The sequence below is a fragment of the Melanostigma gelatinosum genome (genome assembly GCF_949748355.1).
Source record: "Melanostigma gelatinosum genome assembly, chromosome: 16".
NCBI lineage: Eukaryota > Metazoa > Chordata > Actinopteri > Perciformes > Zoarcidae > Melanostigma > Melanostigma gelatinosum.
Window position 1 is genome coordinate 9164862 of NC_136649.1, and position 24407 is coordinate 9189268.

The 24407-nt window shown below is 41.8% G+C and overlaps 4 protein-coding genes across 7 annotated transcripts; 1 reads left to right on the forward strand and 3 right to left on the reverse strand.

Annotated features, from left to right (window-relative positions):
• Positions 1-1029: 1029 nt before the first annotated feature.
• On the forward strand, positions 1030-4161 carry gjb3 (gap junction protein beta 3). The gene is made up of 2 exons (XM_079287241.1): positions 1030-1176; positions 1847-4161. The coding sequence occupies exon 2, from the start codon at positions 1917-1919 to the stop codon at positions 2775-2777; it is 861 nt and encodes a 286-aa protein (XP_079143367.1). The 5' UTR covers positions 1030-1176; positions 1847-1916; the 3' UTR covers positions 2778-4161.
• A 168-nt stretch (positions 4162-4329) lies between these two features.
• On the reverse strand, positions 4330-6964 carry hmgcl (3-hydroxy-3-methylglutaryl-CoA lyase; the record flags this gene model as incomplete). 3 transcript variants are annotated; one of them, XM_079286934.1, is made up of 9 exons in its annotated part: positions 4330-4890; positions 5133-5258; positions 5348-5536; positions 5666-5729; positions 5813-5961; positions 6062-6157; positions 6294-6401; positions 6606-6689; positions 6867-6964. In XM_079286934.1, 9 exons carry the CDS (start codon positions 6960-6962, stop codon positions 4789-4791), a joined length of 1014 nt encoding a protein of 337 aa, XP_079143060.1. In that variant the 3' UTR covers positions 4330-4788. The 3 variants fall into 3 exon arrangements, with proteins under 3 accessions (XP_079143060.1, XP_079143062.1, XP_079143061.1); XM_079286936.1 differs by lacking the exon at positions 6606-6689 and having other exon boundaries at positions 6876-6962; XM_079286935.1 differs by lacking the exon at positions 6606-6689 and having other exon boundaries at positions 6867-6962.
• A 2599-nt stretch (positions 6965-9563) lies between these two features.
• Positions 9564-17302, reverse strand: zbtb8a (zinc finger and BTB domain containing 8A). The gene is made up of 4 exons (XM_079286493.1): positions 17172-17302; positions 15003-15880; positions 10668-10837; positions 9564-10427 (listed from the first exon to the last, which is right to left on the reverse strand). Exons 1-4 carry the CDS (start codon positions 17234-17236, stop codon positions 10089-10091), a joined length of 1452 nt encoding a protein of 483 aa, XP_079142619.1. The 5' UTR covers positions 17237-17302; the 3' UTR covers positions 9564-10088.
• A 522-nt stretch (positions 17303-17824) lies between these two features.
• gale (UDP-galactose-4-epimerase) lies at positions 17825-21960 on the reverse strand. Of its 2 annotated transcripts, none has more exons than XM_079286301.1 (11): positions 21826-21960; positions 20978-21106; positions 20557-20669; positions 19772-19885; positions 19338-19514; positions 19144-19257; positions 18989-19055; positions 18796-18881; positions 18581-18658; positions 18239-18353; positions 17825-18146 (listed from the first exon to the last, which is right to left on the reverse strand). In XM_079286301.1, the coding sequence occupies exons 2-11, from the start codon at positions 21096-21098 to the stop codon at positions 18082-18084; spliced, it is 1050 nt and encodes a 349-aa protein (XP_079142427.1). In that variant the 5' UTR covers positions 21099-21106; positions 21826-21960; the 3' UTR covers positions 17825-18081. The 2 variants fall into 2 exon arrangements, with proteins under 2 accessions (XP_079142427.1, XP_079142426.1); XM_079286300.1 differs by having other exon boundaries at positions 20557-20672.
• Positions 21961-24407: the final 2447 nt, after the last annotated feature.

A 24407-nucleotide genomic window follows, 5' to 3' on the forward strand; every position in this document is an offset into this window, starting at 1 on the left:
CATGCTGATCTTTGATATTCCTGACACTGTCTGAGGACTTGAATTCATCTGCAAACACTACTATGGGGAGATGGGTGTTCCCTACAGAACAGAAACACATTAAAGCAGTTTGATTAGGAAATCCTATCTGTAAAGGGCAATAAACAATGTTTGATGGTGAAAGCGAGCGGATGGTGAAGTGGGGACAAAAGCTCATGATCTGACAATGAGGATGAGCTCAAAAGGCTCATGAATTGTGACAGTGTTACCTGAGAAGAGCTTGGCCTTGAAAACAATTAAGGAAACACAGTATGCCTTTTTGACTCTGTCGTGGGTGTTAAAAGAATGAAGGAAGGAATAAATTAACACTGCAGGAAGAGAAGGAGGAACAGGGAAATGTTGAATATTGTTGTGGTTACATGACAACAAAAGAACTCTGTAAGATACTTCATCTCCACCATTTACCTCACCTTTTTTTTCAATAACCTACTCACCCTTTAGAGATTCCTAGAAAGAATGTTGCCTGACCACTCGTCATGCTTTTGGAAACTTGCAACAAGACCAAGGTGAGACGCACAACAACAATCAAATGCATTCACCAGGGTGTGTCTTTCTGGTATCACGAAACACTCAGAAACACGTTGGGACAGGGAGACAACACTTCCTGATGCATGTACAAACAACAATCTACCCAAATCTGTCGTCTCAAAACTGTCCACTGTGCTAATCTGGGACCTGAACCACATGTGTGGGCTCAAATCACCAGGGCCCTCATTGGTTTATCTGGGTCCAAACTTATTGTCCAGGTGTAGGCCTGTCTACAAACCTACCCAAAGCACCTGGAGATGGTTGCTGTGTTACCTGAATATATTTGATTTGCCACAGGGTGTGTGAGAGAGAGAGAGAGAGAGAGAGAGAGAGAGAGAGAGAGAGCGCGAGAGAGAGAGAGAGAGAGAGAGAGAGAGAGAGAGAGAGAGAGAGAGAGCGAGAGAGAGAGAGAACATCTGGGGCAGCTCCAGTCGGTCTTCTTTAACCACACCCACAGGCGCATTTCTCAACACTGCGCTCGTCTACCTGGCGAAAGGAGACAAATCTGTGCGTTAAAGGACCAAATTCGACGTTAGAGCTGGAAGATATCCCCCTGAAACACATGCCATCGCTTGTCTTTAACCTAATAATGGACTAATGCTTATTTTGGTAAGTGAACAACTCGCTGTAATTCACTTTTGGTGTGTCTGTGAAGTTGAGGAAGTTCGCGTTTCAGCCAAATGGAAAGGAGTTGATTTGGATCTGTCGGCTTTTTTTTACGGCAGTCTATGAAACGATAATTAATCCCTGGTGTTTGACGAAGGGCCTTATGTCGGTTAAGAGCCAAAAGTAAATAAATATGTCTGAATAACCACGCAGCCTGTGCGTAAAAGTCTGTTTTTTTTTTTTAACTCCTACACATTTAAATGGCGTAAGTGTGTTTTTATGTTAACACACACACAACAGAAGCTGATAGTGTTAACTTTGCTTCCTAAATTAATATCTGTATCCAAGTTGTGAAGTTGTCGTACTGCTTTCTAAAATACATATGAGCTCCGGTTGTGTTAATAACGTTGGTCCAACTTGTTTCCTTAAGGAACGGTTTGGCTCGAGGCCTCCTCGTAACTGTGTGATATTGGCATCAGTGGTTGTTTCTGGCAAGGTTGATGAGGCCTGTGGGAGATGTTTTTATTTTTTTATTTTTGCATTAAATCAGCTTCACATGTGTGGTTTAAAAAGCCAGAATGAGAAGTTATTTGTTACTGAAGTGAGACACTAACACAGAGTGAAAGCAGTCAATGAAAGCCTGTTCACCCATTTTTCAATCTGTCTCGTCCAGATTTGAAGATAAACTACGACTAGCAAGAGAGGAATTCCTCAGAAGAGGGTTCTGACTGCCAGCCAAGGACATGGACTGGAAGACCTTCCAAGCCCTCCTCAGTGGGGTGAACAAATACTCCACGGCGTTTGGGCGGGTATGGCTGTCTGTGGTGTTTGTATTCAGGGTGATGGTGTACGTGGTGGCAGCGGAGCGAGTGTGGGGCGATGAGCAGAAGGACTTTGACTGCAACACCAAGCAGCCCGGCTGCGCCAACGTCTGTTACGACTACTTCTTCCCCATCTCCCACATCCGCCTGTGGGCCCTGCAGCTCATCTTCGTCACCTGCCCGTCCTTCATGGTGGTCATGCACGTGGCGTACCGCGACGACCGTGAGCGCAAGCACACGGCAAAGCACGGAGACACCAAGAAGCTGTACAGCAACACGGGCAAGAAGCACGGCGGCTTGTGGTGGACCTATCTGATCAGCCTCTTCGTAAAGACAGGCATCGAGGGCTCCTTCCTCTACATCCTCCACCACATCTACGACAGCTTCTACCTGCCAAGGTTGGTCAAGTGCCACATGGCGCCCTGCCCCAACCTGGTGGACTGTTACATCGGCCACCCCACTGAGAAGAAGGTCTTCACCTACTTCATGGTTGGAGCTTCAGGCCTCTGCATCGTCCTCAACATCTGCGAGATCGTTTATCTCGTCTCCAAGCGCTTTGTACGTATGGCGAACAAGATGGGTAGCCGCAATCGCAACACGGCCGTGCGTCAGGACGATTACAAGGACCCCGTCAACAACAGCAATGTGTCCTTGCTGAAGCGGGACCTGAAAGATCAGCCTCCATCCTTTAGGACCGCAATGAAGCCTTCACACAGGCTATCTGGACTCAAGCTGGAAGATAAGATACGGGCCTCTGCTCCTAATCTGTCCAGTTCTAAGTGAACGGAGGTCAGATTGCAGCACTCGCCAGTGGGGGCTAGAACCCAATCACAAACATCCGACTCAGAACAATGAACCAAAAGCTTCCATGTGTGTCAGACCCTGGAAGTTGAGTCATCAGTACTGGATTCATCCTGTGGGCCCCTGTGTCCACATCTAAGACTCTTTTTGAGCGCATGAACTTTGGTTTCCAAGTCAACATCCACAACATTTACAAGTCAGCTAGAGCCAAAAATGATTTGTGAATGACACGATGGCTTTCTTCTTTGAATACGATAACAGTCTGTGTGCTTTTTCAAGGTCACCACTTCACCCATATTAGAACATACCTGAGCTTTCTGTCTTTCTTGTGATTAGAGTTTTGACACAGGAGAGGGAGGAAACGAGACGCTCAGTGTCACGCAATGAGGGCAGGACGGACCTGGCAGAGGTATTCACCCCTGGTGTCACTGAATGTTACATGCACATTTCAGTGATCTCCTTTGTTGAACTGAACGTACATCATAGCTTTATCTGCCCCATTTGCCAGCCCGACGACCTTTAAATCATCAAAGAATGGTACAAATATTCTGCATTGGAGTGTGGACACTCCAAAGTCACAGAGTCATGGCTGAGTAATACTTGAAGGTGTGCAAACTGGCCAATTCAATTTTTTTACTGCATTTATTTTCTCCGATTTCTCAGAACTCCTATGTCATTAGTAGATTTCTACATCTAAAGCCTCAGCAGACATATGCTTGGTTTATGCTGCACTCGCCTCTTCCAAGACCACTGTTGATTTAAATAAGACAAAAAGAATGCTGCTGTTGAATTCTGTGTTGGTAGTGCTGGAGCGCAGAGGAGAGGAGGTGGGATGAAGGTTGGACAAACAGATGGCTCATTGAACTATAACTCATTTTTGTGATACTGTCTACTGTGGACATCAGGTGGAAATGTATTGTATGGCTCTTGTTAATGTAATTTCTTACAAAACTAAATATATTAAATTTATTGAACGTGTGTTGCCGTTTGGTGTTTCAACAGTAAGGGCTGCTGTTCATTTTATTTCTGGAATATAGTTTCTATTTATATGTGGGAGGGACAAGTTAAGGACCTGAATCTTTCCATTGCTTCTGACTCATAATAACTTCTTACACTACACCAGGATTGCATGCCAATAAGCCTTTACCCATTAGAATTCACTGTGAGTCACCATGACATGCTATTTTACCGTTTGTGGTGCCTGATGATGTATGTTTTTAAAGTGTCGTGATGAATCTCAGTCTGCCTGTCAGACGTGTCAGTCAGGTTTTAACAAGGTGCGGCGAAGAAAAGTTAGTTTGTTCTGCATCATTTCCGCAACAAACTACGAAAACACTACGGAGGTTGTAAAGTTTGAGCTCCTTATATGGTCAAAGATGGCTTCAAATAAACATTTGTAAGCAACATTTGTAAAAAGAGGTTTCGCATTCCAACTATGTTTCCGAGCCTGTATATTCATCACAATGCTGCCAACTTTAGAACAAGGACACATTTGATTTATAAATTATTATTTATTTTTAAAATTCACAATCTCGTCAGATATGTACATGTTTAATTTGAAGAGAGACATTTTAAAATAAACACAGTACAATGCCAGTACAATGCCCAAGTTCATAACGGACTGTTTATCCATCGCTAAGATATTACTGGTTCATTTATCAACATAAACAAAGTCTGTGATTTACCCACTGCCCAGAAAGGAATGTAAGCACACTGTTAAAGAAACAGGTTAAGGCACAGTTTTCAATAAGTATCATCTGTACGATTAGACCGACTTTACATAAGGCACTGTTCCAGCTATGCTATCATGGAGTGAATATTTAATCAGATACTTTATTCAAACAGTGGTTCAGTACCATCTAAATGTTATATTCTAATACCGGGAGAGGATGAACCAAACTAAACTTAGAATAGGGAGAACTGAACATACAGAGGAGGATGGCTCCGGGTTGTGTTGCAGTGTACAGTGTGTGAAAGAGAGTTTGACTTTTGTCTACAGCTTGCAGGTAGCCTGCGCCACTTTGGAGCTGGTCTTTCTGTTCAGGGTGCGACAGATGAAAGCTCCAGCGTCCATCAGCTTTGAGAGGTCCACTCCCTGAGGTGAGGGCAGAGAGTCAAATGGGTCAAACCTGAGGGAGCTCACGTCGTACACAATAATCACAACTGCAATCTAAATCACCATGGGGTGGACTGGAACATTTGGCAAAGCTTGTGCATTTAATTCACGAAAGAGCAGTCAACACAAAAGCAAGAGCAGCATCTTTAATCTATACTATAAATGGACTAAAACATAGGGGGGGGGGAGGCTAAAGAGGAACATAAAGTGTGACTTCTTACCGTTTGAATCCCAAGTCCATGCAGCATGTAGACTACATCTTCAGTAGCAACATTTCCAGATGCCCCATTGGCGTAGGGACAGCCGCCCAGCCCAGCTACTGACGAGTCTACCACACTGATTCCCATCTGCAAAACACAAAAAAAGAATTTGCACATTGTATCGCACTGACTACATCATTCAATGATTCATATAGAATTACAGGACCGGGTCTGACCTGCAAGGCTATGAGGATGTTGGCCAGGGCCTGGCCGTAGGTGTCGTGGCAGTGCACGGCCAAGGCATTAACTGGCACCTCTCTGCTCACCGCCGCCAGCATTTTAATCATGCTACCTGGAGTCCCCACTCCAATAGTGTCACCCAGAGAGATCTCATAGCAGCCCATGGAGTACAGACGCTTAGCTACCTGCAAGATAAGAGGCAAAGCTTGACCCGGCTGCATGAACAGTGCTTCTGTTGTGTTCATGCTATTTGTCAAAGGACGACCAATAGATGTCTGACAGTCAATGTAGTGTACACATGTATGAGAACTCACATGTGCAACTCTTTCAGGTGCCACCGCGCCTTCATACGGACATCCAAGAACACATGACACATAACTGCGGTGACAAAAACCAGGGACGAAACTCATGCAAAAGTCGCACTCTATATTTCCAATGGTTTAGAAATGTGTTGAGCCTACCCTCTAACTGGCACACCAGCCTCTTTAGCTGTTGTCATAATCTCGTCAAAGCGCTGTAAACTCTCGTCCACTGAGCAGTTTATGTTCTTCTTACTGAACAGCTCAGATGCAGCACCAAATATGGCTACCTCTGAGGCCCCTGCCTCCACCTGTAGTTAAGGAAGAGCAAGAAGAGGGCATTTTACATGAAACATTTAGACACATCACCTGCAGTGGAAGATTTATGCTATGTCAGTGGAAGAAACTCACAGCAGCCTGGAAACCCTTGAGGTTGGGGGTGAGGACCGGGTAAGACACTCCAGGTTTCCTATCGATCCCTTTCATCACCTCCACCTGGTCTGCCATCTGACATTTGGACGCAGGCGACAGAACACCAATTAGTGCTGGAGAAACCAAGCCACGTCCAAGCAGTTTGTACACCACCCTACGTGGGGGCATGTCAGCACTATCCACATGAATGGCTCTGGGAGAACAAACTCACCTGTGGAACCCATTTCGGCGATACAAAGCTGGTGGCCTCAATGACTGACAGCCCTGATGCTGACAACATGTCAATCAAATGGATTTTAGTCTCCGTTGGAACGATAGTCTGTGAGTGGAAGCAGTAAAGACACAAGAAGGGGAACACTTGAAAACCACTGACACAAATGCACGACTGACATTCCTTCATCCGGGTTACACAACGCATGAGCGCTGCACCTGCTCCACATCAGTACAGCTATTAATGCTATTTCCTAGCTAATAGCTGCTGTGTAACGTTAATGATTAACCAGTCAAAATCACATAAGGTTACCTTTTCATTCTGAAGACCATCTCTGGGTCCCACCTCCACTATTTTCACCTTCTCTGGAAGACCTCGACCTGCTCTGACGCCAGCCTACACACACACACACACACACTTAATACAGGTGTAAAGTAGCAACAGCTTAGCTCAAGTTACCAACTATGTTACTGTTAGCTTGACCGCAGAGGACGCTAACAGGTAGCGGACACGCATAGCCGTCCAGGCCGCTGGCTCGTCGTGTTGGAAGATAAACGCGGAAAGGAAACTCACTGCGTTGACCTTTGCCGCTGAGCTGAACGCCACATACTGCTGACCCATTGCTGGACCAAAAGCACTTCTGTTGACAAGTCTCATCACTGCCGCCATGATGGTCCAGCCTCCAGTCTCTGACGTCAGTGCTTCCTCGACAGGACACCTCACAGATGACAAAAGCCCCGCAGCGCCATCTATGGGCCGGGAATTTGAATTGAAAAAATAACAATTTTGTGTATCCGTTTATTCACCCAGGTGAATAAGGTATTAAATGTAACTAATCGAAAAATAAATCGCCATTAAACTTTATTTCTTCTGTATTTAATCTTCTTTCATCTGTGTTCAAATATGCAGGTGAGGCATTCACCCCACCCATGTCCTCCACCCTGAATACCGGCATCTTCCCCCGCAGGCTCAACCGCTTTAAGAACTCCTTTGTCCCCCTGTCCATCAAAGCCCTGAATGGGAAGCTAGCCAGAGCCTACCCCCTATGACGCTGAGTTTTATCTTAACTGTACACATGTACTTATGATGATTCTATGTTGATGAGGCTGCTCTACTCTTACTGTACATATTATGTACACTATTACGATGACTTCAGGTGTGTTGTACGATGGGCAGTGTGCAATTTATTTGTGGACTGGCTGTGTATGTACTGTATGTAATGTATGCACTATGTTATTTTTGTAGTTTTGAGACTTGATACAATCTTGATACAATCACTCAACTTCATGTTGGATGTTGTCAACTTAGAACTAGAGCCATCCTTGCAACACATTCTCCACTCATGTGGGACTGGGACGTTACAAAAGACAAACCTTTGGCATCTCCTTTACTGCAGATCTCTTCCAAAATGCCATTCAACAAACCATTGATTGCAGGAGTTATCAACCTGTGATGACATTTTGGTGGCAGAACAAGCTCTGCCCCTGATCAAGTTCTGAGGGAATAACTTCAGCGACTGAATGAGAAGAACCTGACTCTCAACAAGGTCAAGTGGTCATACGCACAAACCACTGGATTTCTTCGGGTATATCGAAAAAGTCATAAAATAGTCATAGTAACATGTCGAAAAAAGTCATAAAAAAGCCATATTATAATATGTCGAAAAGAAATTGGAAAAATGTCCTCGTATAGCATGTTGAAAAAAGTACTGAAAAAGTCATAGTATAGCATGTTGAAAAAGTTATAAAAAGGCATGCTATAGTATGTCGGAATTAAGTCATAGTATGTAGAAAAGTCATCAAAAAATCATACTATAGCATGTTACCAAAAGTCAAAGTATAGTATGTCGGAAAAAAGTCATAAAATAGTCAAGCAGAACATGTTGAAAAAAGTCATAAAATAGTCAAGCAGAACATGTTGAAATAAGTCATAAAACAGCCATACTACAATATGTAGGAAAAAATGTCCTTGTATAGCATGTTGAAAAAGTTATAAAAAGGCATGTTATGCTATAGTATGTCAGAAAAAAGTTACAAAATAGTCATAGTATAGCATATTGAAAAAAGTCATAAATAAATCACATAGCATGTTGAAAAAAGTCATTAAAAATCATACTACATAACGTTGAAAATAATAATTAAAACGGCATAAAAAAGTCATAAAAGTCAGTACAGTATGTCAAAACAAGTCATAAAAAAGTCATAGTATAGTACTTCGAAAAAAGTCATATTATAGCATGTTGAAAAAAAGTCATGAAAATCATACTAGAGCATGTCGAAAAATGCAGTATAGTATGTCGAAAAGAGTCATCGAAAAATCATAGTACAGTTTGTCAAAAAAATTGTAAAAATGTCCTCCATACCACTATAGCATGTCAAAAAAAGTCAAAACAATTCTTTCTATAGCATGTTGAAAGAAATCACAAAAAAGCTATAGTATAGAGTTGAAAAAAGCACAAAAAGCCATAATTTAGTACATACATGTTTTTTATTAAAAAGTCATAGTATGGAAAAAAGTGATAAAAAAGTGATAGAATGGCATGTTGAAAAATTCATAGTATAGTATTTCGAAAAAGTAATAAAAAAGGCTGACTAACATTTTGAAAATAAGTCATGAAAGTCACAGTATAGCATGCTGAAAAAGTCATAGTATAGTATGTTAAAAATACATTAAAGGGCGTACTATAGCATGTCGATAATAGTCATAAAAAGTCAAAACAAATAGAAAAAATTCCTAGTATTGTAATATGAAAAATTCACAAACATGTCAGAAAAGGTCAGATCATAGTATGTTGAAAATAGTCATTAAAAGTCCAGTGCAGCATGACTTAAAAATATTACAGTATATTATGCAGCAATAAGTCAGAAAAAGTTATAGTCCTAGTATGTCGAAAATATTCCATAAAAGTCATAGTATTGTGTGTGGAAAAGTTATTAAAAATGTACATAGAATGTCTTTGTATAGTCTCAAAAAAGGTCTTAGATTGTGATGTCATTGAATGTAAAGTTACATAAATTACAATTACATAAAATCAGTGTAGAAACAATGTTATCGTAGCATTCTGAAAACACACAATCTGCATTTTATTTGTGGATTCCACTTTTTCTCCTTAAAAGTACCGGTACTTGTCCTGAGTATAATTTCCTTTTATAACATTCAATTGTACTTCCCTTTGCACAACAATGGGCTGAAATGACACACAAACAGAAATTTATAAAATATCTTTAATGTGTCAAAAAGTAACAAAACAAACAAACAAATAAATTATAATTGGTTTTGTATCATAGTGCATATCATAATCAAACATAATCATAAAAACTGCATTTGTGTAAAATTGGGAAAAAGCCGCTCTTGACTTTCCTTACAGCGAGCAGGGAAATAGCATTAGAGTCATTATTCTGTCCTTGTCACTTCGTTTTCACTCAAATGCCTGCTTTTATCAAAGTAGAGCGTCCCAAAACGTAGCAGAGTGCTCTTCCATGCATGTGGAAAAACACATCTTTGAAAGAGTATCATTTAACCATCATACAATCAAAGGAAACACAGCTTTGGATACTGCATATCTTTATGAAGATCAGCAAAAAGCATTCCACTTTGTCACAAAGGTCAACATCTCATTTAAAGTACAGATTAACCAGTTGCATTTAAATAAGCGACAACTAACATATATCAAGTGTGTGTATTTACATTAGTGGATCACATCTTTTTTGCATAAATTCTCTTGCATGGCTTAAGCACACACATACAAAGGTTATTATTCCTGCATGCTCTCTGCACACACACTTTGGTTCCATTTCACTGCAGCTCCTCATCACTGTCGTCCACTTGCTGGATAATGAGGTCGGCCCCCGAGTCGTCGGCCAGGTCGTCGTCGTCGTCGTCGTCGTCGTCATCATCGGCCACCATCCAGCTCCTCTTGCTGTCCCCCTCCTCTTCCCCGTCCACCCCCAATAAGAGGGCCGGCTCCTCACTGGCACTATCTAGACTGTCCATGGGGACGTCATCACAATCCACTTCCTGGATGCATGCGGTGCACATGCGGTAGCGTCGTGTGCCCTCACACACCACGTGCCCAGTCTCGTCCGTCACTTGACACTTACACTTCCTACACACCAGCTTCCTGGCTTGATGTATCTGTGGCGAAAGAAGAAACAAAAAGTGTTACATCAAAAAGTGTTCCCATTTGTGTTTCTGTAGCTGTATAAGAACAAAGGGGTTGTTGAAAACACTGATGAACCTTAGAAAACAATAGATATTTTGTTGTTGTACCCTGTGGCGCAGCCTGGAGTGTAAGATGTATCCCACATTTTATGTTTCTGAAGCTGTTGCAACACAAATGAAGGACATTCACCTCCTGGTTGTAAATAAACATACCGTCTCAAAATGGCTACGAAGATGCTCCAGGCGTGTAAAGCGTTTATTGCAGGCCTGACAGGGGTACGGCCTCTCTCCCGTGTGGCAGCGCAAGTGACGCTTCAGGTCTGCCTTCCTTTTCACCGTGTGTGTGCAAAAGGGACATTTGAAACGCATAATGGGGTTGGAGTCTGCAAAAGAGGAAGAGAAACTGTTTACAACTACGGCTTTCTGTTTATTCTTGGCTATGGAGAGAACTGGCTTCTTTTGAAGGGTACTCATGCTACTCTGCTGATGATATTATTCCGTTCCTCACTTCTCTGGAAAACTATGTCGTCATAAAAAAATAGTAATACAGTATTTATTGAAAAAAACATGATAAATAAGGTCATACAAAATCTAAATATCGTATGTCTAAAAAAAGACTTAAAAAAGATATAGCATTTTAAAAAACTCGTAATGTAGTATGTCAAAAAAATCAATAAAATGTCGAAAAACAAATCGAAAAAGTGAAAAATATTAGCATGCCAAGAAAGACAGGACAGTATGTTGAAAAAAGCCATAAAAAAGTCAAAATAATTAGCATGTCGAAAAAAGTCATAGTAAAGAATACCAAAAAAAGTAATAAAAAGTCATAGTATAGCATGTCAAAAAAAGTCTAATTATAGTATGTCTAACAAAGGCATAGTGTAGCATGTCAAAATAATCATATTATAGTATATCAAAAAAGTCACAGTATGACAAATAATGTCATGAAAAAGAATCATACAAATTAAAAAAATTCAGCATGTCGGAAAAGGTCACAGTATAGTGTGTTGAAAAAAATCTAAAAGGTTGTGCCGAATAAAAGTCATAGTATTGTATGTAGAGAGAAATGCATAAAACAGTCATATGTCGAAAAATGGATTAAAAAGCCATTGTATGGCATGTAAAAAAGGCAAATAATTCATAGTATAGTATGTCGCAAAAGTAATTAAAAAGTCATAGTATATTATGTTCAATGAATTCATAATACGTTGAAAAAAAGTCTGTATCAATCATAAATCATCAAAATAAATCATAGCATTATATGTCGTAAGATGATGTGAAAAAGTCATAGTATAGTAATAGTCAGTCATAAAAAGTAAAAAAGTAGAGTATGAGTAGTATATTAAAAAACGCCATAGTACAGTTTGTCGAAAGAAGTCATAAAAAGGTATATAGACTTTATCTGTTGCTGAAACCATTTCTTTTATATTCTTATGTTTACAGCATTGTTGGGCAGTGAACCGTCTTAACATTCTGATCATATTGGACTCTTAGATCGTTTCTTTTTTGTGCCTTCATTTCGGCTTTGTATAGGTGCGTTGTGCGTAGTGGTGCTTCACATTGCCTTTCAACAATCGTCACGGTCACTGAACAGCAGAGACATACTGGTTTTAAACTGTCCGTGGGAAGAATGAAAATCCTGAGCAGGAGAAGTCATTTCACTCCATAACTTTGTTGTTGCTTCAGGTTTCTTTTCTTTGTTTTTACAGCACAACATCCATGCAGCCCATTTTCAGGCATGCATTTGCTGCACTACTGACTTCACAGATTCCTCTCATTCATTTATTTGACTCATATACGCTTTTTGTAATAAAACAACAAAGTATAACCGCGTGTCGCTCATTTTTGTCACATTTTTAGAGCTCGGCTGTGACAAGAGATGCAAATGTCGTAATATAATATGTCACAAAAAGTCGTAGTGTAGCATGTCATCAAAATTCATAAAAATGTCATCATACAGTTTTTCTGAACAAGTCATAAAAAGTCATAGCACAAAATCTCATTAAAATATTATAGCATAGTTCGTCATGAAAACTAAATTACAACACACAGTGCAGCATGTCATAAAAAGTCATGAATAGTGTCACAAGTCATATCAGAGTGTGTCGTAAACAAATCATAAAAAGTAATAAATTAGGATGTTATAATAAAATGTATTGAATAATGTCACAAATAGCCATAGACATGCGTGTCAAAAGAATAAAATGGTAGCATGTCACAGAGCATGCCATTAAAAAACATCAAGGAATAGTACACAAATAGTCAGACATGTACCATGAATAAACATACATATTATAGCATGTTATAAAAAGGTAATTTAAACTATGTCACAAAAGTAATTAAAACGTCAGCACGTCATGAAAGAGTCACAATGTCACAAAAAGTGATAAAAACAGTGTATGTCATTACAAAATCACAACAAGTCAAAAACGTGATAGTATATCATGTCAAAAAGTCACAGTATGTCACATAGACATAAAAACATCTTACAATGTTATAAAATGTCATCGTATAGTATGTCACACTAAAGTCAGAGTAAAGTATGTCACAAAAAGTAAGAAAACGTCATAGTATGTCACAAATAAATCATAAATCATAGTATAGCATGTCATAAAGAAGTCAGAGTACGTCACAAAAAGTTGTAAAAATGACACTAATTAGTATGTAAAAAGAAAGTCATAGAACAGTATGAAACAAAAGGCCACAAAAAACATCATATGGCTTATCATAAAAAAAGTCATGAAAAAAGTATAGCATGTCATAAAAAATATATAAAAAGTGATCGTGTAGCATATCAAAAATGTTAAGAGTATAGCATGACACACAAAGTCAAGAAAACGTCATCTTATACCTTTTCATGAAAAAAGTTATAGAGTATGTAAATAAAATCACAAAAGTAAAGTATGCTATAAAAAAGACATACAAAGGCATTTCATAAAAATGACATACTGTAATAAAGTATGTCACAAAGAGTCACAGTGAATTATGTCATGAAAAAGTCATATAAATGTCATAGTATAGCAAGTTATAAAAGAGTCATAGTTAAGTTTGTCACAAAAAGCCTTTAAAACATCATAGTATGCCAGGAAAAGTCATGGTATGCCATGTCGTGAAAATGTCATATCAAAGTCAGTCAAAAAGGTCATAAACACATCATAGTATAGTTTTTAATAAAAAAGTTATAAAAAGTCATAGTATGGTATGTCACAGAAAGTCAAACGTAATAGTATCGTATGTCATTAAAAAGTAATTAAGTCGTATTATAGCATGTCAATAAAAAGTCATAAATACGATATAGTATAGTTTGTCATAAAAATGACATAAGAAGTACAGCATTTCATAATAACGTCATAGTAAGGGAGGTCAAGACAAGTCTAATTTAATAGTATCGTATGTCATTAAAAGTAATAAAAAGTGTGACGACCCCTCCCCTCCACTAGGGGTCTGTATCCTGTTTGCTGTCTTTTCTGTCATTCAGGATGTTGATTGGAGCCCCACCTGAGCCTGGCGTGGTTCCAGCCATAAAAACACACCATCTGTACTGTACATGGGTCCCTCTCCTCTTCTTTGGCTCACTATGGCTGCTGATTTGTTTTGGTTGTTTCGTTTAGTTATGTGTTCTTTAAATACATGTGTTTTACTTTTACACTTGTCTTGTCTCCCTTAATGTTGCAGCCTTTGAGTCGGGCTGTAACAAAAGTCATATTGTAGCATGTCATAAAAAAGTCAAAAAATGTCAGCAAAGCATGTCATTGAAGGTCATAGTATAAAATGTCATGTGACAAGCGGTACCAAAAAGTGATTCAGAAAAGTCAGTATAGTATGTCATAAAAAGTCATAAAAAGTCATAAAATCAAAATGTACAGTATTGTTTGACGTGAAAATTCCTAGTATGTCACAAAAAAATGTCATTAAAAGTGATACTAGGATAGCATGTGAGAAAAAGTCATAAAAAAGTCAAAAACAAGCAGCGATGCTCAAAGTCACAGTGTTAGACACATCATACAATCGGGCCAAAAACAAAATTAAACTGACCAAGCTCATCGGCTGAGTCGTGTCGGTACTGGTAGTTCCATCAGCGGAAAGCCAAGCACACCGTCCAGAACTATAAAAGTGAGCAAACTCTTTTCCCACACTGTGTCTCCAGGGGCCGAGTAGCGGCTGGGGGTCGGCGATGCACTCAGCTATTTTATAACTAACAGCCTCTACCGGCCGGGGGCCGGTTAAGTGTAGTGAGCGAGGAGTCGGTAGGCAGTCGATGGCAGTATAAAACAAGCAATAAAAAGGTGTTTTGAGAAAGTGTGAGTTTCTGCAACCACAAGAGGTCCTTGAGCATGTAGCCATAGCTGGCCACTGTAGCAGAATGCGAGATTAGCCGTGGACAGACACAGAGGCGCACACTCACTCACAGACACAGGCAAGCCATCCTACGATTCTCCTGGCGTAGATAAAAATTCACAGTACAGTTCGTCATCAAAAAGCTATAAAATATCACAATGTAGTATGTCATAAAAAAGTCGCCCTTTAATTTTCTCACATACAACTCACCTCTATTAAAGTGTCCAATAACACCCAACATAGGTGGCAGAGTAGCATACAGCTCCTCTGCCTTCTCAGCCTTTTGAGTCCTCGCCTCCTCGATGTCTAAGTCTTCAGGTTGGTTGGAGCGATTGGATGCTCTCCTCTTGGATCCCCCTTTACCTCGCCGGCGCTCTGATCCAGGCAAGGTGTACAAAGGGTCCTGGGGGTCCTGCAGGTCGTCTGCCTCTGCATTGAGATCATCAGCAGGGCTGCTTGGGCTAGTCTTTAGGGCTGAGGAAGATGACTCTTGGTCTGGGTCCTTCCCCATGAAGCCACACTGGGATCGCGAGCTGTCCCTGGTCCAGAGCGCCGGTGGTGGGCTGACAGAGCTGGGGCCTTGCTGTTGCTGCTGCTGCTGCTCGGAGGTCTCGTCTACTACTCCACTGTTAAAACTGCAGGTCTCAGACAAGCTGATGCAGCGGTCACTGTCTTCATCTTTCACGCTGATGTCCAAGGAGGATTTGATGAAGTTCTTGCAGTAGTTGATGACATTGTTCATCTGCAGGTAGCTGGCTGCAGACATCACCTCAATCACATTGTGACTCGAGAGGTCGAGTTGGCCGGAGTAGATGAAATCCAGGATGACGATGAAGGTCTCCGGGCTGAAGGTGTCGAAAGTGGCGTTGACAGAGTCAGACAGCCCGTCGGGCCCCTGAGACAGCAGCATGCGGAAGTAGCCGCTGCTGGCGAACAGGACGTTGCGGTGGGCCCTGAAGAGCTGGCCCTCCACCAGCACACTGCAGTCACAGAAAAGCTCCTGGCGGCGCTGCTGGTTGAGCTGCTTCAGCAGGCTGCTTTGGTGAGCCACCGTGATGTCAGCAGTGTTGAACCACCTCTGAGGCTGCCTGCAAGGAGACAACATGATAGCACTCACACTGGTTGGGCATGCAGCATAGACCGACTTGTTCTGCAAGAAAATAACAGAACAAAGAGGCCTTGTTGACACTCATTACTGAAATTGAGAGACTTGCATTTGATCCTGAATTAACAAGCGATGACTTTATATGTATGAGCCTACATGCATACATAATGCATCATTTCAATTTTACATATCAAGGACGAAAACAAGCCCTCGTGGAGTGTGATTGGCGGGACATCTGACCTTATCATCAGCTTTCCTTGGAACACGGTTATGCTACAGACCCCAAATATTAAAAGCAGGGCACATGAACACACCAGTGACACCCCATTGATGTAGCTGTCAATTCTCCCCTGTCTTTGTTTCTGCCCTGGACTATCTCCAGCTCCGCAGACCAATCCGCCCACCAGGCTTTCATTCTGCCCCGTGATTGGCTGGACGAGCAATCAATCACAATCGTCTTCTAATGGGCTACACCCGACTCCAGTCAGGGAGCATCGGGTGGCAAAACCCTGTAATCATCTCTGAGGGAAGCCAGCGCGCGCATGAAATCTCTGATGCTACAAACACAACAGACTCACGGGAAGTGAAAATAAAAGCACTGTGGCCGGGCATGGCATCCCAAGAGACACAAATTGCCGCAATCTCATATGCAGAGTAGTTATTTTTCCTATAGTAACCTATTTAGCCATCCTCGCGCAGCGTACACTCTGAATTACACGCATTCATTCTTAATTATGCGATGCTTGCTGACAGGATCCACAGCGCCCGATAACCCACGGCGCAACGCCCGCAGGACTCCAGTGCTCCTAGCGTCACGCAAAAAACAAGACTAGTATCCTAATCAAGCTATTCTCCCATAATTCCGGCGTCGGTCGACCTACAAAGCGGCATGAGAAGTGCTGCAGTCCTGCGAGAGAAAAGCGGGCAGCGACGCACCAGAGCAGCCCAGTCTGTCCTGGAGCGACGCCCACTTCAGGCTCCAGCCAGCACACAATAGAAAAACAGACACAAACATCCAGCAACAGAGCATCCTGAGCTGATAAATGAATATATTCACATAGGATATCATAAGCACAAGACGCGCTAAAAAACGCCCGTTTTCCTTCTCAAGACCACCCCCTTCTCTCCTCGCCGGAGGTCCGGAGCGCAGCGAGCAGCGAGCAGGATTTGCCTGCTGCCCAAACCCAGCGACTCTTTCCCAGACGTGAGGTGTCGGTAGCACCCGCTTACGCCCCACGCCGTGATACCCCCTGACAAAATCCATCGATACTCACTGGTGACTTGATTCACCCGGCGCCCGATAGAGTCTACTCGCCCCCAAGTCTGCCACCATTTCCATTTTTTTTTAAATTTCTTTTCCGTTTTTTTCACTCTCGTCCAGGGTCCACAGTCAGGCACTTCCTGCTCAGCCCTAAAGACCGAAACCCGGTTAGAGCGACTGAAGCACTGTGCTGACGTGGGTGTTTATTAACTGGGTGCCCGCGGGTTCAAGGAGCCATTTAAAGCCCTAGTGCCCCGTTTAAATGCAGTGTACTGTGAAGAGAATATTAATATTGGACACCGAATACCCCAGCTCTGTAAAATTATGCAATATTTTTGTGATACTCAAACCCTTAAATGACAATATCATATTGGTAGATTTGTTTTATCTGCCTTGGCATGACTATGATTATGTTCCTGTGTTGCTCAATAGTGACTTTTCAGTAACAACATCATATCCTCAGGTGAGTGCATATTCTGCTGGAATATTGTCATGGCTTTGTGTCACTGAAGAATTTGATTTCATCAATGTAGTCAGCACTTTAACAGTCAATTTCCCTTAATTGCTACCATTTGAAACAGCCCGGTTTCATAATGGAGTGGAATTGAAGGCTTCAGTTTCCTCAGTAAGAAAATTAATTTATTATTTCTCCTATACATAGCCCACAGATCAATACATCAATAGAGACAATATCCATTGTTATTAATTACAACACAGATAAATCAGAGACGTATGTTTCTTCTAGTGTAAACAGTAAATAAGAACCATTATTGTCGAACAAAGAGAAAATTAAGTATGACGAAACATAAAGCATTTAGTCTAATTATGGTGTTTATATGTTATGCAAAAATGAGGATGCTGATGGTTGGCTTTGTCCCGGTGATTTGGAAGACGATTAACAACAACAAACGGCAGGAGTTGCATCAAGAGGTGGTGCCATTGGAAAATCCAGTGGGATTCGTGGACTGCCAGCGCCACAGGTCCTCACCTACATGTATGGAATGAATATAACATCAGGATATTATCTAATAAGATCATCTATAAAATGCATGGAGGTTTGTACAGTGCGTTTGTCCTTACACATTCTTTCCAGGTCAAATTGGGCCTTCCAGCCCAGATCCTTCTCCGCCAGACGAGGGTCAGCGTAGCAGGATGCTATGTCTCCTCCCCGACGTGGGGCGATTTTGTATGCGATCTATGGAGAGGACGCATTCATTTTAAGCTTAATTGACAAAAAGGAAGGTGGTTAAGCCTGACAAAGTGAATCAGCTTTCACAGTCAATGTCAGCTGTGCCATTCTTTAACTCCCGGGATAACATGATGGAGTGTGGTCACGGCTCCAAGTCACTCAGAAGACACAATGCAACCGCTGACCCTGAAGACAATTCACTTTGCAGAGAAAAGAGCTCTTCTGTCACTCACCTCTCTCCCGGATGCCTTCTCCATGGCTTTCACCATCTGGAGCACAGAGTAGCCTGTACCCGTTCCCAGGTTGTAAACCTACAGACACAACAATGCACACACATGCCAGCACTGCCGTGAATACCTCAATCATGCTTTCACCGCAGTGCACAATGAACCAGAAAATGACTGAAAATGCGTTTTATTTTCTGCTCTTCTCAGATGATCAAATCTACCTGGCAGCCACAGTTGTCCTTCAGCTTCTTCAGAGCTGCAATGTGTCCTTTTGCCAGATCTACGACATGGATATAATCTCGCACACCTGCCATGAGAAAGAAAACCTTGAGCTCTCTCCCTTCCAAAAAAAAGAACATTTCAAAACCACAATTAAATCTGTGCACCGCAGTTAAAGGTTTTTTCCCCAAATACCTGTCCCATCAAGTGTGTCATAATCGTTCCCAAATACGCTGAGGTACTTTCTCCTCCCAATGGCAACCTATGGGGGAGATAAATCAAGCAAACAATGTGAAATCATCCATTGCATGCTCTGCTCTAGCGGTGTATTTGGCAGAGAGTTCATGTACCTGGGCAACATATGGCAGCAGGTTGTTGGGGATACCCTGAGGGTCCTCTCCTATCTGCCCAGAGCAATGAGCTCCAATCGGGTTGAAATAACGCAGCAGCACTGCATTCCAGTCCTGCTGACACAGAGGCAATGATGAGACACTGTATACACACACGCGAGTGTGCGTCTGCCTTTCTGCGTCCTGACCAGTACCTTCTTGGCTTTACAGTGGTCGACGATCATCTCCTCAATGAAGTACTTGGTCTTGCCGTAGGGGTTGGTGCAGCCGCCCACGGGGTGCTGCTCGTCGATGGGGAGGTGCTGAGGGTCTCCGTACACCGTGGCCGAGCTGCTGAAGACCAGATTGTGCACCCTGTGAGCCTGCATCACCTGTGACCCATGCAGACAAACACAGTCTAAAGCACACACGCACATGCACCGTAGGAGTAGGATTAAACGCAGAGCTCTGCGTGTACGGTGAGCTCCACAACCGTTACGAAGGGTGCAGGGCTAGGATTAGCTGACACGGCATCAAAATGAACACACGCTGCCATGCACTCAGAGAGCAAAACTCAAGTGCAAATAAAGATCGGTTCAAAAATGAAGAGCGAAGTGCCGGTTTTAATGGAAACAAAGTGCAAACTGACCTCAAGCAGGTTCATGGAGGCAGTGAGGTTGACTCTGTAGTAGCGTAATGGCTGCTCCACTGACTCCCCAACAGCCTTCAGTCCAGCAAAGTGCATCACCGCACTGAAAGAATGCTGCAACACAGATATATAGTTAGGCATGTGTGATGGGTTTTACTCATGTGAAATAGCAAATGTGCCCATGCAGTATGGTAGCATTGTCACGTTACCGATTTTTAATGCTACCTGAGCATGTATGGTGGCCAGCAGGGACATTATTTGGTGTATAAAAAAACAAAAAAGCAGTCTATATAAGCTAAGCGTGGAATTGCATGCATATTGATGTGTTCTTTAGATATAGTAGATAGTGACCACCACAGACAAAGTCTCCCAGCATTTATTCAATAATTCTTTGAGCTGATTTATGAGAAAAACGTGTGTGCAGTTTATTTTTACATTTGGAGAAATCTGATTTTGGGGCTCCAACTAACAATTATTTTCATTATCCATCAATCTGACAAATATTCGCTTGATTAATCCATTTACCAAATTTGTCTGCAAAATGTAAAAAAAAAAAATAGTATAAAATGCCCAACAATCCAAACCCAAAAGATATTTCAGCTTATTCACGGCAAAGAAAAGCAATAACTTCCTTACATTTGAGAAAAGCATTTTGGCATTTAGTTCTTTGCTTATCAAAATAGCTGCAGGTGATTTTTTATTTTTATTGATTGACGAAGCAATTAAAACAGGTAATTGCTCCAGCGCTAATACGATTAATAAATCCACTGTAATAACTTTCTGACCTTTTTGAAGAGTTTTTCCAAGCCAGCTTGGTCCAAAAGATCTAGTTCATGAAACTCAATGCTGGTGTCCAGGAGCTTCTCTATCCTCCGTATGCTCTCTGGCACATCCCCCTCTCCTCCAGCCACAACAGGATGTAGCACGTACGCAATCACACACACACACACACACACACACACACACACACACACACACACACACACACACACACACACACACACACACACACACACACACACACACACACACACACACACACACACACACACACACACACACACACACACACACACACACACACACACACACACACACACACACAGCAATATCAGATATATGTATCACTGCACTGAACAAACTCACATGGAAAGAGATGACGTAGAGAGTTATTAGGCAGCCCGTGTTTCCAGTAAGGGAGCTTACCTCTGACAGCGTTGCTGAAGTTATCTACCACGACTGGCTGGTAACCTGCTTCAATGAGCTCCAACACGCAGTGACTCCCGATGTAGCCTCCTCCACCTGTGACCAGCACCTTCCCTGCCATTCTGTCACCTGGCAAAAACACAACACACAACCCAGTACACGTACAGTCGACCGTCCATTCAAAACCCTGTTAAAACCCTGTTGTCGTTATTCCAGTTGGCACGCTGTGGTACCTAATTTTAGAAGGAGCAGAATGACTTGTGCCCACTCTCTACACCACAATCGAGAAGTTTACTAGACCCACTTTGACAGATATGTGACACATCCCATATTGTCCCACGCCGGCCGGTTCAAGCCTGAGCCTGTCTAACCACATAACACAATGATGGTGCCTGCAAGACGATACGTCAGTCCATGCTACTGTTCATTGTTGGGAGCAATTATTATCTTTTGAGAGGACACACCTCTTAAGTGACTCTAAACAAGTTGCAACTTGTATTTTTATTACTCATCCAATTCAAAAAAAATCTTAACACTCATTTTCCTCACTACATAATTATATTCTGTGCCATACTATACCATGAAAACAAATATATGCATAATGGTCTGTCTGTATGTTTAGCCTATCAATATCAAACGATAACATTTGTTTTTAATATCAATGTCAATATCAATATGTCACCGTGTAGCCTAACAGTTAACCCACCGCATCTTTGCCAATTACGATCAAGACTGAAGAAGTTACATTCAGTCTAAGCCAGTGAGCAAAGGTACAACTTCCCTGACTAACTGTCAGAAATGAGACCACATTTAAAGGAATGACTGAGAATGTCAGTGGAAAGACTTACTGACTTCCCGGTAAACGTGTGAGTTCTGGTCCCTGGCAGAGTCACGAGATGAAACTGGTCAGGTGAAGTGTGTGAGGACAGAACGAGGGTTTCTCTGTCAGTTCATTTAGTGGAGTCTCCCCTCTCTCCTTCAGACGTCTCTTTACTTCCTGTGAGACGTGGAACAGAGTCAAGTTCCTGATTTACGCCCAGCTTCCGGTGCATTTTTCTTTCAAAATAAAGCATACGCGTTCCAAAATTCGCACCACAGACAGTGGTTTCACTTTAGCTTGAACCGAGACCTCTCAAGCGCTTGTTACATGAGATAACACCATGTCGGATAACCACGGTAACCGTTAGACTTGTGTTATTATTGGCATAAAATGGCGTTTATTTTGAAGAATATAACTGATTCACATTATGCCTTCTCCGTACCTTCATGGTGTTTAAAGTCTCCGCCGTGGAAAGTGAGCTTTTCACGTGACGTGACGTCAGACAGACCGCGAATAAAGCCACGCCTCCGACCATTCATGATTTACACAGGGAAGTAATTGTGCTCAGCCACCAACTCTGTGTGTACAATCTGATTCACACCGGATGGCAAAGGAAAAGTGCCACGTTGCTAAACAAATAATATCCAAGACATTCACCCACAGTAAAGCTTTATGCAAGTGCAGCTTATTTTAACTACAGATAGTTTTACTTTTTAAATATGTACATGTGTGCATTTAGTCAGGTTCATTCAGACAGTTTGCACATGCGCATAAGCAAATGACAATAAGGGCCAGTTGTATCGGAAGTGTAATCCTTTTTTTGGAAAATCAAATTAAATTAGAATTAAATTAGATTGAGGGAAATGATCAGAACATGTTAAGACAAAATGCATCATATAATTAATTCCTTATTCTGGGCACCTGAAGACCAAGCTTCAAAAGTGTCCTGACCGGCCCCATATTATTCTAGCGACGCACTATTCAAGGTGAGCACAAACACTTCCTTCCTAATTCTGTGAACAATAACCCCTTGCCTAAATGTACTTATTGTTAAAAAAAAAAGATTCAATTAAATGATTTGCTTCCTTTCCTCATATTTTTCATTTATAGACAGAGAGGCGCCAACCTCCCCAATACAAACATCTTGTCACGTCATTATGAAATCATCACATAATGTTTCCAAACCCAGGAATTTCACAATCCCCCACTGAGAGCTGGTGAAATAGAGTTTTATATTAACTTCAGATCCTTGTATGCTTAATAATGTATGTAGAATATATATTGGGATCATTATGTTCATATAGACAGCTGTCGTTTTCCATTAAGTTCGTATGAAGTTCTGATTCAACAGGATTTGTTTTTAGATCCTGTGCCATTTCTGCAGCCTGTTTGCCAGCCATGCACTGCCCAGAGACAATGGCACATGAAGAAAGGCAGCAGAACTATCAGGAAATAAAAATGAGACGAGTTGGATACTCACTGCAAATGCTCCCTCTTTGTTAGAAAGGACTTGGAGCTGATGAAGAAATATCAAGGGGGCAAACAAAATGTCAAAAAATACTTCAGCAGGGGTACACGGTAATAATTACGAAAACTAATCCAACCATTCAGAAGAGGACAGAGGAGGGATGCCAGAAGAAACATTTAAAACTCAGAGGAGGAACAACATGTGACTGTTTGACTGTCAGAGACCAGCAGGCAACCAAGACTGCCATCACTCTCTTGCACATTTGGTTCAGTTTGCAACCATTTTACAGTTTAATTTTGGGTAAATTGTGCCAGGGCAGCACAACCCTCAAGCTGACTGAACTAGCATCCTGCCACTCTGCTTACTTTACCCTTTTCTTATGTTATCAGTGCAGGATTGTTATTATTTTCAAGGTTTTAGTGCATGTGAATAGTTTTCTTGAGAGGGAACTTTAGGGGTCCCAGTTTTGAACTTTGAGGTGCTCCTTTGGTTCTACTGCAGCGCCCCGTAAACACAGAAGCCCCAGAAACCTCTTCAACTACACAGGGGTCGACATCGAGTGTGGGGTCTCAGCCTACCTTCTTCCAAACCAGGGCTGCAGGAAGACAGGGAGTGACAACTTCCTGTCAGGAGATGAACCTCACATTTCTGTCCAGGTTTGATATGAGCCAGTTACTATGCAACATTGAAAGTTTGATTTGAAGTGCTTCGATTGAACTGTGACCTGTGGGTCTGTCATTCTCAGTTCCAGAGGGCCTTTGTCCCAGTTTGCTTAACAGATAAAGATGCTTTCGATTAAAGGGACATTCCGCTGATTTAACATATTAAATTCAGTTAAATCAGTACTACTCAGCCTGTTAACATGCTTGTATAAGTACTTTGTACATACTTGTGGATAGCATACAGTAGCTTATACACTGCGAGCGCAAAGGCTTTTGGGTAAGTTGTTTTAATTAATTTAACTGTACTATAACTGTACTATTAATTATTAGCGTACAGTTCATAGTTTGTGTTAAGCTAACATTACCACTCATTTAGTGATTACCTAGCAACAATAATATAAAAGATGCAGCATGAAAAACTCTGTGTGATCAGGGCCTTGGTCTGGTCTGCCTCTGCTGGTCTGACTTTCGACCATTCTG

Coding starts and splice junctions, on each gene's coding strand:
- gale (XM_079286300.1), bottom strand. CDS start 21,098: ATGGCAGGGAAGGTGCTGGTCACAGGTGGAGGAGGCTACATCGGGAGT. Junction 19,515..19,771: donor CCTCCATGAACCTGCTTGAG/GTCAGTTTGCAC, acceptor CATGGGTCACAG/GTGATGCAGGCTCACAGGGT. Junction 18,882..18,988: donor TGACACACTTGATGGGACAG/GTATTTGGGGAA, acceptor TTCTCATGGCAG/GTGTGCGAGATTATATCCAT.
- zbtb8a (XM_079286493.1), bottom strand. CDS start 17,236: ATGGAAATGGTGGCAGACTTGGGGGCGAGTAGACTCTATCGGGCGCCG. Junction 15,881..17,171: donor CCGGGTGAATCAAGTCACCA/GTGAGTATCGAT, acceptor GTCTCCTTGCAG/GCAGCCTCAGAGGTGGTTCA. Junction 10,838..15,002: donor TATTGGACACTTTAATAGAG/GTGAGTTGTATG, acceptor CCTCTTTTGCAG/ACTCCAACCCCATTATGCGT.
- gjb3 (XM_079287241.1), top strand. CDS start 1,917: ATGGACTGGAAGACCTTCCAAGCCCTCCTCAGTGGGGTGAACAAATAC.